The sequence below is a fragment of the Manacus vitellinus genome, unplaced genomic scaffold (genome assembly GCF_001715985.3).
Source record: "Manacus vitellinus isolate BGI_N305 unplaced genomic scaffold, ASM171598v3 scaffold_88_pilon, whole genome shotgun sequence".
NCBI lineage: Eukaryota > Metazoa > Chordata > Aves > Passeriformes > Pipridae > Manacus > Manacus vitellinus.
Window position 1 is genome coordinate 1137292 of NW_021940861.1, and position 16953 is coordinate 1154244.

Consider the following 16953-nt stretch of genomic DNA (forward strand, 5'->3'; position numbering starts at 1 on the left):
GTAGATTTTACAGGTTTAATTGTATTTCTACTATTATTGCAACTTTTTAATTACAGAAAAAAAACATATTGCATTTGATTCTTTTTTGTAACAATTAGATCTGGACTAATAGTGATTAGACCAAGATTTCAGTTATTCTAGCACTAAATTCTAATTCTATTTTTATACCATGTGCATACTCATATATGTATAGACAACTCTGAGTATAACACTTCTTAATATTGCTTCTACCATACCTTAGCTATTATCTTTGACTTTCCATTCTTGAAGTCCAATAACCCTGTTTCATTTCTCTGCTTTTCCCAAGGCTGGCTAAGTCAATTGTTTCATGGTAGTGTCCAATCTTCTGGACCAAGGCTACAGAGGACCTAGCTCAGTAACAGGTTCTTCCACTACAGATGCCAGGAAAAGCACACAGGGTCCTGTATTGTGAGAAGAACCTGCTGGTTGCTCAAACATAATAAAAGAGAAACCTATTTCTTGACTTGATCACCAAGAGTAGAACTCTCCCTTGACACCCCAATGACAGGGTCTTGGATTGTCTTCCTTCTTTCTCTTGCCCAGAGCTTTACACAGCAAGATTGTATATTCTGGATCCAAGAGCAAAAACTACCAGGGCCACATCAGTTCCATGAAACAGCTGACCAAAATCTTTACAATTTATGAGGACAATTTAATCTCATTTTAAAAAGCTGCCTCTTTTATTATTATTACTCAACACGTTGACTCATATATAATTTATTTGCTTCTGTAATTTTCTACATTTTTAATGTTTTAACAGTTATCTGAAATATTCATTTTGGCAGCAAAACATCTGGGGTATGCCCTCTTTTGCAACTCATGATTATTTTTTTCTCACTGCTGTGCTGATATAGTGTCTAGAAAAAGTTTGAGGGAGCTGCAAATATCTTCTCTCACTGTGCACTCCCATGGTCTTTGGGAACATCTGGTACAAAGTCCTTGCTCGAGTCTGGTGTGACCAGTGATCCAAACTCTGGTCTTAAATCAAGCACAACGGGGAGCTGAATAAGTGCAGAACAAAAATAAATTTTTAAACCTCCAAAGCTGCCAGATTTAATCAGAAGCAAGAGTGATTTTGGCAGAGGCAGCTGTTCTCTTCCTCCATCTCCCCTCACACCATCCCCCACACCCGGTCCTACCATCCACTTTGGCCGTGCAAGATAAACCACAGAATTCACTGAATGTTCTCACTCAGAACAGCCAGGGCTGAAACAGTAAAGACTGAAAACTTTCTGGTAAAGGCAAAGAGGTGTTTCCACAACTCTTACAGGAAAGTACCATTAGTACAAGTACTGAGCTGACTGACAAATGCAGAAGCTGAACAGCTGTATGCTGAACACAAATTCTCACTGCAAAGCCACCAGCATCTGCTAAACTCACCTTCCTAAGAGCATGATGTTTTTCAGAAGCATGGTATCTGGATACCTTCTACTGCTGATTTGGAGCATATCTCTATATTTATGCTTTTCTGACTTACTGACAGTCATGCAGACCCTCAAAAACTTTGGTGTTTGCTTTATTCTGTTAATTTTAGCCATATGTTTCTCCTCACCTTTCCCTCAGCTTGTCAGCACTGGAATCTATGAATTCACTTCATTTAAAATGTTTGTTTCTTTGTATGTACTGCAGATTGTAATCCATCTACACCACTAAGGGAAAGCAGCCCTTTTTCCCAAGGGGAAATGCAATCAGTTTCTAGGAACAACCAGTGTATTACTAGATAGGTGAATGCTGGAATGTCAGCATCTAAACTAGCATTACAGACAGAATAAATCAACATTAACAGTATTACACACTTTATATGAGAGGGCTTACAAAGTTAAGGGGGTCATAGAAAATTACAGTTCTCTCCTCCTTCCTGGTAAAAAGTTACTCCTGTGAAGTTTTGCTTTAAACTGCACATGCACCAGCATACAAGAAACTCCAAAATGCAAACAGAAAAGCACAGTGATAAACAGGGAAATTTATTTTTAGCCCAGCAGAGATTTATCACTGTGAGAGTCTTGTGACTTTGACAAATTTAACAATAATGAGTTGTGTATACAACCTACAATAGCTGACAGCAAATAATATATTCCATCTGCTGGAGTTGTTCCAGGAGGTTCATGTTCAAGGTCTAAAAACTTTCAAATTTCTATAATTTTTTTTGCTCCCTAATAAAAAGTATTATGAAACAGCTATTTGGTTCATTTTGTGAAGCATACATTGCAGTGAATAGCTGTTATTTGAAGAGGAAGCTCAAAATGCATATAAAAAAATTCAGTTACACCAAAATTTTATTTTCCTTCTATATGGATTGGTCTCTATGACCTACCACTCACTTAAGTGCCTTTTTTAAAGCTTACAGGAACATTAAAGATGCCAGAGTGCTCATACATGTCTTGTCATCCTAATAAATGACTCTGCTGCAGGGGAGTACATACACAGTGGTTGACAAAAGTACAGGTGAAGATCGATTTCAAGACTCCCTATGGATATGAACTCAAGTGAGGATGAAAATATTAAACCAGGCGCCCTGGTATGAAACAGTTCCTCAGCAGAAGCAGAAGTTATGCATGGGAAAAAAAAAAACAAACTGCACTAGAAGATCTCAAAGAGACTCTGAGGGCTGGAGCACCTCTCCTGTGAGGACAGGCTGAGAGAGTTGGTGTTGGTCAGCCTGGAGAAGAGGAGGCTCCAGGCTGATCTCATTGTGGCCTTCCAGTACTTAAAGGGGGCTTGTAAAAACACTTTTTATATGGCAGACAGCAATAGGACAAGGGGAAAGGTTTTAAACCAAGAAAGGAGATATTCAGATTAGATATTAGGAAGAAATTCTTCGTTGTGAGGGTGGGGAGGCCCTGGCACAGGTTGCCCAGAGAAGCTGTGGATGCCCCATCACTGGAAGTGTCCAAGGACAGGTTGGATGGACTTTGGAGCAACCTGGCCTAGTGGAAGGTGTCCCTGCCCATGGCAGATGGACTGGAACTGGATGATCTTCCCTTCCAGCACAAACCATTCTATGACAATTCTCTGATTCCACATCACATGTTCTAGAACTGTTTTTCTAAAAATCTATGTTTGCATGAGTTGTTCCTTATTTCTTTATAAAAAAAAATTGTGAGAGGTTTGACTACAAACAAGGAAACTATTATTGTGGAAGATTTTGGCCTTTCCATGTCTGTAAGAATGGTCAAGTTCTTAGTGTTACAGAGCACCCTAAATCAGTCACACCCAGAACCCCATGCATGGTGCAGAAATCAGGGGCTGTTTTCCTGTTAGGTTATCAAGCATTTGTTTCAAAGTTCCACTGGTTTTGGTGAGCAAAGATTTTATTTCTATATTATGCACTATCCACTACCTGGTTTTTATTCCACATACACAAATATCTCATAAAACACATGATCAACATTATTTCTAAGATTTCCCTTTTCTAAAACCTTCTTTTTTGTACAAAAAAGGAAAGCATTTTTGCCCAGCTTGGAAAGATATGCCTCCTAAGCAAGTTTTGAGCAAGCCAAGAGGATTCTGGGTGGACGTGGAGACATGAACAAGATTTCATAAGAAAAATTTTATTTGCATGAAAAAAGGTGCACATACATAATGCAGTTCCTGGATTAAGGTAAATTCCTCATTTATCAAGGATATTTTAACTATATTTCAATCTATTTTTGCAAGGAAACAAGGAATTTTCTGTTGTCTGCACTTGACAGGCATTTGTTTCATGCCTTCCTACAGTCCCTCTCACATCTGACCCCAGCAGCAGAATAGAAGAGCTGTTTTAAAGCAATAGCTCTGTTCCTCTTAGTGAAAAGTGATATAGTAAATGTGATCTAATTCAACATCTAAGTTCACCATCATCTGTAAAATATCCAGCCCCCACAACCAATGGATAAAATATTCCACTATAGCAACACTCAAATAGAAGCTATCATAGCTCTTTTCAATTACCTTTATTATTATTATTATTTTCTCTGCCTTTTCTACTTTCAGCTTTGAGAGGAAAAAAAAATAACCCCATTTACAGGCTTGAAGCCTAGTACTTCCAGTTTCCAAGAATAGAAGCCTATTAATTCTGGCAAGGAGAACTTCACTGCGAGAAATCAGGTTTAAACTTTAGAGGTGTCAAGAATGTTCAGTCAATTGAGCAATTGAGTTTGCCAACTACATTCCTGGAAGCTTTGCAACAGAAGAAATGAATCAGAAAAATCAAATTAAGTGTGATTTACCCCTGACACTGGCTAAGGCAAAAAGTGAAAGAAAATAAAAAATAGATAAAACTTAATTGGTAAGGGAATAATATGCATGGCTGTCTCTCACAACAAGAATAACTTAGACCAGCTTAAAAGTAAAATAAGAAAACATTTTCAGAAGAAGGGCGGAAAATTCTTTCATTTTCCTGTTACCAAGCAGAAAGAGATACAGGTTTGTCTTTTTACCCCCTTTCCTGTGATGAAGAGCTTTGCTCAGATTAATTATGACCATTCAGAGAACAAAGCTTTAGTGAATAAACGTGCACTGCCAGAGTCCTGAATGCAGCCAACATAGTCCTCAATATCTTATGGTCTACAGTGTTGTTACAAATTACACAACACTTTGCTCCTTCTGTCCAGCACTGACTGATATCAAAATATCAAAATACACTCAGTGAAATCTGCTATTACTTGGTCAGCAAGGGAAGCTGCACTGCTTCAATAAATGCTGAAAATGCACACAGTATTCTGAGACATGTCATTTATAAATATCACACCCTTCACCCCCTTTCCCAGAACCCATAAAAGCACCACCAGTGCCAAGCAACAATTAAAATACCACAATTGCTGAAAAGCAACCTGACCTCAAAGTAACAGGTTAGACATTTACAGCAGAGCATAAAACACAAGGAAGAGCATGAGGGGGAATGGAAACTTCCATCAGTGGAAGGAAAGCTCTCCTTTCTGCAGTGGCCCTTCATGGCTATCAATTGCATGAAACCTCTTGAAGGTCTCCCAGTGAAAGCCAGATGTCCCTGTCCCTTACAGATGTGCCTCAATATGCCACAGCTCTCAGATTCCTGCTATTCCACATCTGACTGCTCCAGCATGGATGACACAGGTTGCACTGACAATCCAGCAACTCTGTAAAGTCAGAGCAACCCAGTGAAACTCCCACTTTTGATTGTGTTCAGTACAAGAAGATACCACATGTTCCCTTTTGGGGGGCAAAAATATTTGAAGTACTTTTTATTTAATAAACCTTCATGTCAAGACTACAACCATACTCTGTCCAGGTTGAAGTTTTATGTCAGCTTCAATGTGATGTAAGAGCAGCAATTTCATACAGAGTTGATGTTCAGGTTTATCAAAGACAGATGAAAACCTAACTCAAATCATGACATAACATACCCTAGACTAGGGCCAGCATCTTTGGATAACTCAGTAAACTTGGCAAGGCTTTGTATGCCTCTAGGTATGGAACATAACTCAGACTACAAGGAAACATTCTCCCTTTTAGCAGATCCAGAACAGATCCCCAACCCCATCAGACAAAGGACATCAACACAGAAGTGGAAAAACTAGCTTTCCAGAAAATCTTCTTTTATAGTAAACAATACCATTTCATATGCACATTTCCATTACAGACTTAATTAAAAATAAGAATTTTACAAACAAAGCAACTATCTTAACTCAGCACTGAAATTCAATCAGTTTTCAGGTTGAAATACACCTGTCATTTATAGAAACATACAATATTTTAAATGAAGCAAAAAAAAATCCCATTTATAAAAACCTATTGGTTGATGTAGGCATAAAAATGCTTAGCTGTTCCTATAACAATTTGTTTGCACAATGTTTAAGAGGGTGCTGTAAAAAAAGTAAAAATATTTTTCCTGGTTTATTTTTCCTTCCCTCAGATTCTCTGCGAGATAAAGTTTAAAGGTGGGGCAGATTTGAGGAAGCTTTCCATACACTTCTGAAATAATTCAAAAAAGGAGAATTAACAATATAGCTGACATTTTAATTGATTTAAATTTGGTAAACAAAGAAAGATCTTGATATTCACACCATATGTATTCAAATTTGTGTCTTCCTACTTTTGTTATGCAATCATTGGTTGGAGGCATCTTGCTTTACTGATTAGGTGAGAAATTTTCCCTTCAGTATGTCAGTTCTTTCTAACATCATCTCTTTAAAAAAAAAAAAAAAAGCTAAAGTCAATGTAAATTACCTCTAGGTTCATCAATGTAGAAAGATACATCTTTTTTGTGCTCTTGTTCATCAACGTGATCATAAGTGATCTGTGGAACAGACAAGGCATTTTCTCCTGGGTTTATTGCAGGTGCAGAACCATTACCACATCCTAGCTTCCCTTTTCTTTTGTATCTTCTAGCCTGTGGTGGTAGAAATGGAATTATATCAGAAGATATTATCAAACACAGACAGGTACACACGTGACCCTCAGGATGCAGTAAATTTACTTGAGGTCATATGTTTTTTATTTAAATAATGAAATTGAAATTAAGTGAAAGGGTTAGAACCTTTGTTTTCAAAATATCTGATTCCGAATTATCAACTAAAATCTGGTAAGAATTGATTCTCAGGAGAAGACGACCAGCACATTTTGAAAAATCAGGTCTCAAGTACCAAAACTCAAAGCATACAAAATACTAACCACTTGAGTACACATCAGCTTGGCTGTATCATCTTTCTAAAGCTTTAATTAAACATACCCATAGACTTTGAACTGTGAACTAGGCCCTGTGCAGCTTTTTCAACTGAAGAAAAATTCACCTTTTACCAAAAAGGCCAACTTATGCACATCAGGAGAAGATAAATTCCTCCTCCTGCCTCCATACAGTTCTCCTGATTTTGGAAGCCTAATAAACGTCCTAAAATTTGCACTTAAAACCAAAAAAATTAAGGCTTATATCAACATAAGAGAAGATGAGCCTTGGGTAAGAGATGAAAGAACCATGGTTTAGTTCTTAAATTAGGGTTAGCAGTTCGCAGGGAGGTTCAGGTTTAATATGTTCGGGAAATTCCTCTAAATAGAGAAAACAGAGGGAAAATACCATCTATTTTTTTCAGCTCTCAAACCATTGACTGTTTGCTGTTCAGCACCACTTACAAAGGAGCCTTACTTCAGCTTTACCCCTTTCCTCCTGTTTTGTCTGTCTCCAGTTATGACAAAGCAAAGTCATGGCAAAGTCACACTCTGCTCGATACCGAGCAGGTCCCACTGCTGTGACACAACACATAGGTGCACACACATCATGGCCTTACAGCCTTCTCCATGTGGAATTGTACTGCCCTCCTCCCCGGGGCAACAGGCATCAGTGGTATTTCACTGCCTAAAACCAGGCCTCCAACACCATTTGAGAAACCCTCTGAGCTCGAACTGCTGCAGACCTCTGCCTTTCTGGCCGGGGTGCTGAAGGCTGGGCAAGCTTGGCAGTGCAACTGCAGGACTGTGTTTGGGCAACCCCACCTGTGTGGGCAAACACTGTTCCACTTTACTGCACCCAAAACTCAGCAATCTGCCCTAATTTCTACACTCGGCCCCAAATAAAAGTACCACGGAGTACTTCAGGAAAGCACAGCTACCTGTCAGCCACAGGTTGAATGTGAACATAAGTTTTTAAACTATCTTTCTCCTTTCTTCTTGTATGAACTACTATGCAAAACGAACACATCATTGCTTTACAGTACCCTTTGAGAACGTAGGAGACTTCAAAGGGGATAAAACAATGGAGAATTGGCACCTGTCTGACCACCAAGGCAATTTAAAGTTCCCTCAGAAATATTTTTAAGGAAAACGCAGCCAATCGCGCTGTGGCGTGAGGAAAACAATCAGCGTGTTTCAGCTGTCCAGATTCTTCACTCACTTCACGAGGCTTTCGGCAAGTTATTCCACTGAGATTTAAAAGCAAGCACAGAGCCGAGCTCTGCCCATCCTCCGTTACCTGTTTTCTCAGACCAGGGCTAGATGGCGCTGCTGCCTTTTTGGGATTTTGCGCTGGGGGTGTAACATAGATCCTCCACGTCGCTGTGGAAGTGCAGGATTTCTCTGCTGCGTAGCACCGCCACAGGGTCTGCAAGGAAACCCAGAGCCAACAATCGCAGTGAATAAGCAGCCGCGGCTGGGGCAGGTCAGTCAGATTTTGCTGCAAATCGAACTGACAACAAAACTTTCAGTCGAGGTAAACAAGCTGCAAAGGGGTCTGACTGCAGTCATGGTGCTACACCACAACACCATAACTAATAAAATACACTCCTCCCTCTACAGAACCGTGGTGAATGTAGCTGGCACCAGGACAGCTCCACGCATTACACGGTGATCCTCAGGACACTCCTTGGTGCACTCTCCCTAGGAGCTGGGATCTCTCCCTGCCCACAGCATGTGGGCTTTTTCAACTGAAGAACAGTTGAAAAACAACCCTCATAGAAGTGAATCCCCACAAGCATCACTGGATAGTGCTGCTTCCTTTTTCCTTCACTGTGCCACATTCAATATTTGTGCACCATGCTACTGTATTTGTTATATTATCATATAGACTGTTATCCTGGGGCATTTGTCTAAACAGAGGTGTGTGTTTACATGTGTTTGTACATGCATTCACCACCTCAGGATTTCGCAGATGCACAGGACCTAAGAGAATATAAAAAGGAAGTTATGAATTATTATAATGAAGATTTTTTTTTTTTTTAACTATTTCACCACATATACTCATTGTGTCCAGTTAGGGTCCTTATGCCTGTGAATATCAGGTTAGCACACCTAGAGATGGAGGACAGGCAATTATCTAATTTTCTCTAGTGACTAAAGTGGATCAAAATGACTAAGTGGTTAAACACAAGTTATAGATTTATAATAAAATCTAGGAACCATGATTCTCAGTATTTGAACTACTAGGCCACACTCCTTCTCCAATAAGCTCCTACGTATTTTACTGTTAGAGGCCTTACCTGAATTAGGGAAGCTGCAGCTGGGATTTGTCTGTTGAAATGCTTCTGACGTTGCTTTTGCTGTACTTTCAGGGCAAAACCAGACCCCAAAATACCCTAAATATATCCAAAATTCCTAGTCAGACTCCAATATGGCTTCACATACCTGAATCAAATACTTAGCATATGAAAGAAACAGACATTTTATAAAAGACTTTCTGAGAAAAAGAAAAATCATGATTTTTCAAATGTCCCAGTAACAGAATTTATTTATTCCAACAAATAAATCTGAAATTGAGCAGATCAATACTGGCATTGTGTAACTTCAATAAACAGCATGTGTTTGTTGGTGTGAACATCAAGCTACAGGAATCAGACATTCACAGAGGCAGACACATTCCAAAGGCAACCCTACACAATGGTGGGAGAAGCAAATGACAATGTCACATGACTGATTCTCAGCTATTCTTTGCACTTATTTTTAATTCCTTACCACAAAAAAACAAATTCCCAATTCTTTCCCAATCCCCCAAAAAACTCGTCCCCAACCCTCCCTAAAAAAACCCCAAACCCACCTGCTCCCCCACAGCAAAAAAAAAAAAAGAAAGAAAACCCAACAAAAAAAACATTCCCACAACTAAAGCCAGAACCTAGTTTGATTTTCCAGTCAAACTAAGCAAACAAGGCAAAGACATGCTTAATAATTTCAACATTTCTGTTAAAATTGATAGTTACTGAAGAAATACCTTGTCTTGTCTAATTGCCTCGAGGCTGTTGTCTTTATTCTCACCCTGTTTATGCAAAGATCCAAAAAGCCCAAAGATCTCTATAGCACCACATAGGATGGCAGATGCCATAGAAGTGTTCTTTTTGTTCCTGTCTTCACAGGACACCAAATTGATATCATATAACCACAAAACAGAAACAAAGAAGTGGTCACCTCTGGCACAAACATGCTGATAAAAAACCCCTCTACAACTCATAGACCAGAATAGCTTCAATTCTTCAAGTAGTGGAAGTTATTCTTACCTCCTTTCTAGGCCACCTTTATCTAAAAAAAACTGCTGTAAAGATACAGCAGCTTCATTCACAGAATCATAGAATCACTTGGGTTGAAGGGACCTTAAAGGTCATCCAGTTCCAATCCCTGGAGAGGGACACCTTCCACTAGACCAGGTTGCTCAGAGCCCCATCCAACCTGACCTTGAACACTTCCACCCACAGCTTCTCTGGGCAACCTGTGCCAGGGCCTCACCACCCTCACAGGGAAGAATTTTTTCCTAATTCCAATCTAAACTTACTCTCTGACAGTTTGAAGCCATTCCCCCTTGTCCTGTCACTCCAGGCCCTTGGAAATAGTCTCTCTCCATCTTTCTTGTGGGCTCCCTTCAGGTACTGAAGGCCACAATTAGGTCACCCCAAAGCCTTCTCTTCTCCAGGCTGAACAATCTCAATTCTCTCAGCCTTTCCTCATAGGAGAGGGGCTTCATCCCTTGGAGCATCTTAGTGGCTCTCCTCTGGATGACCCCAACAGGTCGATGTCCTTCCTTCATGTTTCCATACACACACACACCTGGGGATATGTGTGTGCACATTCTGAAGCAACATCCAACCCGGTTATTTCCTACCACAGGCACCAATTTAAAATTACCTAATTGTGCACCCAAGTCAGACAGATTCAAACTCTACTTACCGCTGGCAGAGCAAAGAAAGAGATAGCAAATACTGAAAAACAGGAAGCTATTGTCTTCCCAATCCACGTCTGGGGAACTTTGTCTCCATAACCAATTGTCGTGACAGTTACCTAGGCCAGAAACAAACACCTGTTTCAGTGCAACAGAGTACCTTTTCTCTCCAAAAAGCAGGGAAAAAAGAACAAAAAGAGAAGTAAATTAGAGAAGTATCAGGAGACAGGCATGAATGAGCAGTGTTTGGATATGGGAGTACCCTAAACATCACTGTTGATTTATCCTGGTTTTACATTCTTCAGCAGACATTCACAGCTGACCACTGTTTTGGAGACAACAGTAGTCTGGGTGTAGGATGACTGTTCTCACAGCTTGTAGCTGGCTGCTTCCACCATTCCAAAACTGCAAGAATTGGCCCTGTGGGCTTGAAACCATAGGCTTGCAGTTTTTCTGCCTTTGCTTTTAAAATGTAGTTCCACAGCGGACAGAAGAAAGCCCTGAAAGCACAGACTTGCACCCAACCAACATGGGTATTTGCCCATCTCTGCAGTCAGGCACACACTGGGAGAGGCAGGGTAAGCCCTGTGCTGACAGGGATGAAAAGGGACAGAATTTACACCATCCCAGCTGAATCTTCATGGCAAGAAGAGGAACACACAACCATTCCAGGAGGTGTTAACTCCCAAAATCAACCTGCCAGCAGACCAAGAGCTGAATGCAGCTGAGCCCTGTGCTTACCTTTTATTCCTCCCCCAACAAATAGAGTACTTTGCCACTCAAAATTGTGTTTAAGCCACAAGATGCTTATACCTGGATCTGCTCATTGCTTACCAGAGGCCAGGTACTCCCTAAGGGACAAAGGAACCCAAAGTCAAGGAAGATAATGTACCCAGCAGGCTACGTTATCTATCCTGACTTCTCCACTAAGGACCTGGTCCCACAGCAGCCAAGCAAAACAGAAGCAGAAAGTGCAGCCAGATCCAATCAAGAGTCTGGAGTATAAAACAGTATCTTAGCAACAAGGCAGGTCTGACATTAAGCCAGGAATTCCATCCACAGTTCAGGATTAGGATCAGGTACAGTGGTCAGCATGCAGGTCCACAGGGATGAGGCATTGGCAAAATATTAGTCCTTAGGTGAAAGTCAGGATTAAAGGACTCCACAGCCAGACCCAGATGCAGTAAAGCTAAAGACCATCTCTCCTGTAGGAAGATTCTGAGTTTAAATAGAGCCCCTGGATGTGGCTGGAGGCCACTGGTGATGCTGGCCAGGGTCATTAGGCCAATTAGTGCCTTCGGGGCCTTAACACCACCCCTCCCCACCTCCACTCTAAGCAAGGCATGTGCTTACACAGCTCTGGGATCTGTAGGGACTTGCTGAAGAGGGACTAAATCACTGTGGGGGTGGCAGGCCACCCCTGGAAAATCACGCAGGCAGGAGGACCTGAGCATGATGGGGGTTTTGGGCTGTTCCTGATGAACCCCAGCAGGAAGGAAGAGAATTCATTATGAGGCCAGTGGACAGTAAAGAATTGGTGCTGGGCAGGGATCAGAGTTCAGGTAAAGGCTGGTCCATCAGAAGGGCCCATCAACAAGGGCCAGCTGCTCCCCAGAGGAAGGTGATTATCAGTGGATCCCAAAGAGGATCCCCAGGTAAGCCAAGGGAATCCAACATATGGCCAGGCAGGGGCCTCACCACTCTGGGCACAGGCTCAGGGTAGGATAGACTCAGACACTGACTGTGCCCAACAAAGAATCCCAGTCATACAGCAATATCCAGGTAGAGAGGGATGTCTGAGGCTGAGTATGGAAGCCAGACTGGGTTGAGATCCAGCTCACCAGACCGTGGCTGAGCTGGGAACCAGCTCTCCTCCAGCACAGCTCAGGCAGCAAAAAAAAACCCCAGGGCTGAGCCTTAATAAGTCATGAGGGTGTTGGGGTGACCCCCTGGTGTGCCTGGCCAGAGCCATTAAGGCTTTTTAGCATACTCAGGGCTCTGATGCTGCCATAAAATGGTGTGAGAAATGTGGCTTGTACTCCCTGAGAAGTGAAAGGCTTCTGGTGAGGAAATGAAGAATTCTGTCACCAATGCTAACCACTGGGGAGAACTTTAAATAGAAAAAATGCACTTCTATTTGGGAGCCCCAGCCCTAAACCTAGTCCCCCTCCCTTCACTTTGCCTTGAATGGTAGCAGAAATACAGCCAACACAGACTTAAAAGAATATGTAAATTTACACTGACTACAAAAGAGGCTGCCTTTTATGGAAAAATTTGCTGACAAATGCTTAGATATTATGCAAAAATAGGCTTCTCAGAAGAAGCTATCAAGCAATAAAGGCATGAGAAGAATATATTTCCTCCTCCTCCCAGAGCAGTTCTACAGAGAGCTGGAAGAAATATTTGCAGGGAAAAAATGACCAACTACTATCAAACTTAATTTTTCCAAGTTCAAAAAAAGTTAGGCTTGTGTTTATTCATCATAAATTTCTCACTTGATGAAGTTCACTTTGTAGAATCTATATATTTGAATGAATATTGTTATTTTGAACTGTAAGCTGCTCTCAGCAGGAACTCTGTCTTTCCAGGTGTTTGTCCAGATTTAATGTGGCTTGTGAAGTGACTCAGGTGCTGTGTACTACCAGCAGTACAAACAGATGAGTTTGCCAGTCCCCAAAATTAAACCAGACCCCCCAAAATTCAACTTTGAAATGCAGTATGTGTTAGTGGGCAGTGAAGGAAGTTAAAGCAGTGTTTCTTTAACAGCACTTCAGCTCCTCAGTGCACCCAGATGACCCCTTAAAGTCTGTGATTTTTCCTTCCTTTTCCTCTCTTTTTTTTTTTCTTATGAAAGGCTTCTTGGTTTTTTTGTGGGTGGTTTGTTTGGTTTGGGCTTTTTTTTCTTTTTTTTTTTCCTGACTTCTCCAGCACTCAGGGCTCAAAAACAAACTGCAGTAATGTTGAGCTGCCTTAGTGTTACTATGGAAGACAGCATGAAAGCTGTAACCACAGAAAAGATGAATTTTCCATCTCTACAGCAAGCATTTGGCTGGCAGATTCCTGCAGGTGCCTGAACATGTCTCAGAAAGTTTTTCCCTGGCTACCTTAAGAGGATGCCTTCTTGGTAATCTAATTAGTACATAGAGTATGGAAATAATGTAATTCTCTGGATTTCTTAATCACAACAGATTATTTTTTTTCTACTTGCACATCCAAATGTTATTAGTATCTCTGAAAAGAGAATATTGACTGTGGTTTTTGGAAAATGACACCTCCTTCATAACACAGATTTATGGTGGCACATTCCGGCTGGTGTGCACATGCTCTGACACAGGCTCTGAAAACATATCTGTACACTTCAAAAAGGGAAAAACTTAAATTCAGTAGAAGTCAACAGAGTTACCCAGATGCTTTAAGACAGGCAGGTGTCCTGAAGTGTGAAGAGTCAGAACTGCACACCTCAAAAAACATACTAAATATAAAGGGGTTCAAACTGCTACCTCTGGCACGAAAATTTACTACTGGAAATTCTGAGCAACTGATCCTAAGTACCTCTGCCAGTTAACACCAATTTACTGGAGAAACTATTTAATGCAAATTCAATGGTACAGAACAGTTGAGTTTGCAGCAAAACCCCGGTAAGTGTTACCAGCAGCAAGAGACAAGTGTGGAAGGGCCAACAGAAGAGAAGCCTCCTACGTGCCCTTCTTCTTTCCCCAAGAAAAAGTACCCAGAAAGGGCAGGAAAACTGCTGTGACATGGGTTGCAATTCTGGCAGCCCGACCATGCTGTTAGAAATGCTGTTGCATGTGTTGTACATGCTAAAACTTCTGAAAGTAGCTTCATGTAAAATACAAGTCTTTGATATTTTATTGCAGTTTAACCTGTTTGCCTGCCAAATCTGGGTGAAACGACTTTGCATTTAACTGAAGCAGGTGAATGTAGTTAGCATCTAATTCCAACTCTCCTTCATTCCTTATTTTTTCTTTTCTTCACATTTAAACCTTTCAGGTCATTTGTATCAAGTTCAGCAAGCTTGCACTTTCTACTCAAAGCAAAATATTCCCCATAATACACTCTGTGGTTTTTGTCAGACACTTTCAAATACTTGCTACTGAGATTTTTTTTTTTCCTCTGGTTTAGTTTTGAAAGGCAAAAGTGAAATCAAATTTCACTCCCTAGTAACTCCACATCTGTGTTTCTGTGTTACAGAAGATTTGAAAAGAAAAAGAAACTGATTCACTTTGTCCTTTGTCACTGTTCCCAGCTGTGAACTGCACCTGCACCGTGACTCACTCAATGCTGAGGAGGCCTAGATGCCTGAAAAGCTTAAACAATTTAAACAGTGTTCTTCATGTGCCTCACACAGCTAGAGAAAGAGAAGCTGATTTTATCTTGCTGTTAACACAAAACAAGTGAAGTTTTGGAAAACAACAACAAAACCCATTGAACACTTTGCACGGCCTTTACATACACTTTGAAACATAGTCATCTATCTCAGCAAGGTAATAAAGTGCATTTTAAACTTATCTGTTAGTCTTCATAACTGAATTCCTTTTATATTCCTGAAGTCCAAAATACCCTTGTATAAACACATCCTGGCTTTTTTAATGTTATTTTTTTTTACTCTTTAATCAAATCAGTGCTGTAGTTTCTAGCATTTAAAAGTATTTTGTAATCCACAGCTAAGTATTCAATGCAACTCATAAACCAAGCTCTGGATAACTAGAGCTTAAAAAGAAAAAAAAAAGGAAAGGAAGGTAGAAAGGTAGAAAAAAGTACACTGGAATAACCTATGTATGAATATATGTGGACAGAATTGGATGCTAAAAGTGAGGGCTAGTTCCCAACTCATTGCTGGAAATCCTCTTTTGTTTTCCACTGTACCTTGTTTCTCTCAGTTTGGTAAGTTCTTTGTCCAACTTCCCCCCCCCCAGATCAGGTCTGATTTTGGGCATTTCTGGCCTTTTGCACTTACAGGCCTAGGAATTACTTTATGAAACACCAAAGACACTGTGCAGAGCCAACATGAGTCACTATCCTTCAATGTTTACATATTAAATTTAGACCTCCTTATTAATAAACTATATGCTTTCCCTTTCTTTCAATGGTGTCATTCTAATTCAAAGATACTACAAACTTACTTGGAACTTCACTTTACTAGAAAAATTTATGAGCTATTTTTCATGGGTTTATCTGAACTAGCACAAACTTTTATGGGAGTCCCTGATGCTGCTGAACTTCCCCCAAGAAGCCCCACTTTTAATCAGATGTACCTCACAGACCATTCATAAAGCCAGAACAGGAGCTGTGTTCCACTGCATTCAGTCATTGGAACGCTGGTGTTGGAGCTGAACTGCTCAAATAATAGAAGAATAAGTGAACCTGTGTACTGGTTTGTTTCCTTAAAGCAGACATGGGGTATCTTTCAATTATACCCTAATTGTTTTTTTCCTCAATTACGGCACAATCTGTGCTTCTGATACATTTATTATTTTCCTGCACTAGCCAGAGGTGGTCTCACATCTATAACCATGAGATTTTATATTCTGAAAATTTTATCATATTTCCATTGAGGACTTTTACAAGTGATCGTTGCATGGGCTAATTCGTGGTTTCATTTCTTCCCAGCACCTTAGATAATCAGGTCTATCTGGCCATTTAGTGGATTTTTCTTTTTTACTAGATTCTTCTTAGTTTGTACTATTTTTTTGCACAGCCAAAGGTGATACTCTGCAAATGAAATGAATATTTGACAACCCAGTGACAGGAATTTAATGTTTAAAATATTTTTATACAGAACCACTTAAAAAGTGGTAACTCAGGCTACATGTAATATAGTCTGCATTTCTGTATACTTCATTGAAGTAGAGGCTTATGCAGCATCTAAGTTAAAGATTAGAAACATATATCTATTAGGAACATTTTGTCTGCCTTGACAGACTTACCAGTTTATTTGGATGTGGAGAAAAAATTGGTTTATGGCCCAATAACTGGCATTTTTCCAAGTCTATTATCTAAGAACAAATCCAGTATATAGTCTTGAAATATATCCTTTTTTCTCTGGAATTTGGGGGCTCTGCATCTGTTCTGGTCCTCTCATTTTTCTCTGTTACTAACACTGATGTGATGGATCTCTTTGGGTTTGTTACAATGAGACAGCCAACTCAGAAATTTTGTGAGGTTCTCTAGTGGGGAAAAGGACCCACAAGAGAAGGGATAGTTTATGCAAAAGCTAGTAGAGAAGGAAAGCTTAAGTCACAATGAGAAATATGATGAGAACAGCCATATGAAGGGAGTCTAGAAAAAATCTGGCCTCTTATTCTGTTTCACAGCTCTCTATT

At 40.3% G+C, this 16953-nt stretch overlaps 1 protein-coding gene across 1 annotated transcript in view; it reads right to left on the reverse strand.

Annotated features, from left to right (window-relative positions):
• Window positions 1-16953, reverse strand: part of LOC103760656 (potassium voltage-gated channel subfamily KQT member 1-like) — a 472219-nt gene that overhangs the window by 408117 nt on the left and 47149 nt on the right. Inside the window, exons 7-10 of the mRNA XM_029965019.1 lie at window positions 10618-10728; window positions 8946-9041; window positions 7943-8071; window positions 6208-6370 (exon numbers count right to left, since the gene is read on the reverse strand). Coding sequence (XP_029820879.1) covers window positions 6208-6370; window positions 7943-8071; window positions 8946-9041; window positions 10618-10728 — 499 coding nt within the window. The remainder of the gene's footprint in view (window positions 1-6207; window positions 6371-7942; window positions 8072-8945; window positions 9042-10617; window positions 10729-16953) is intronic.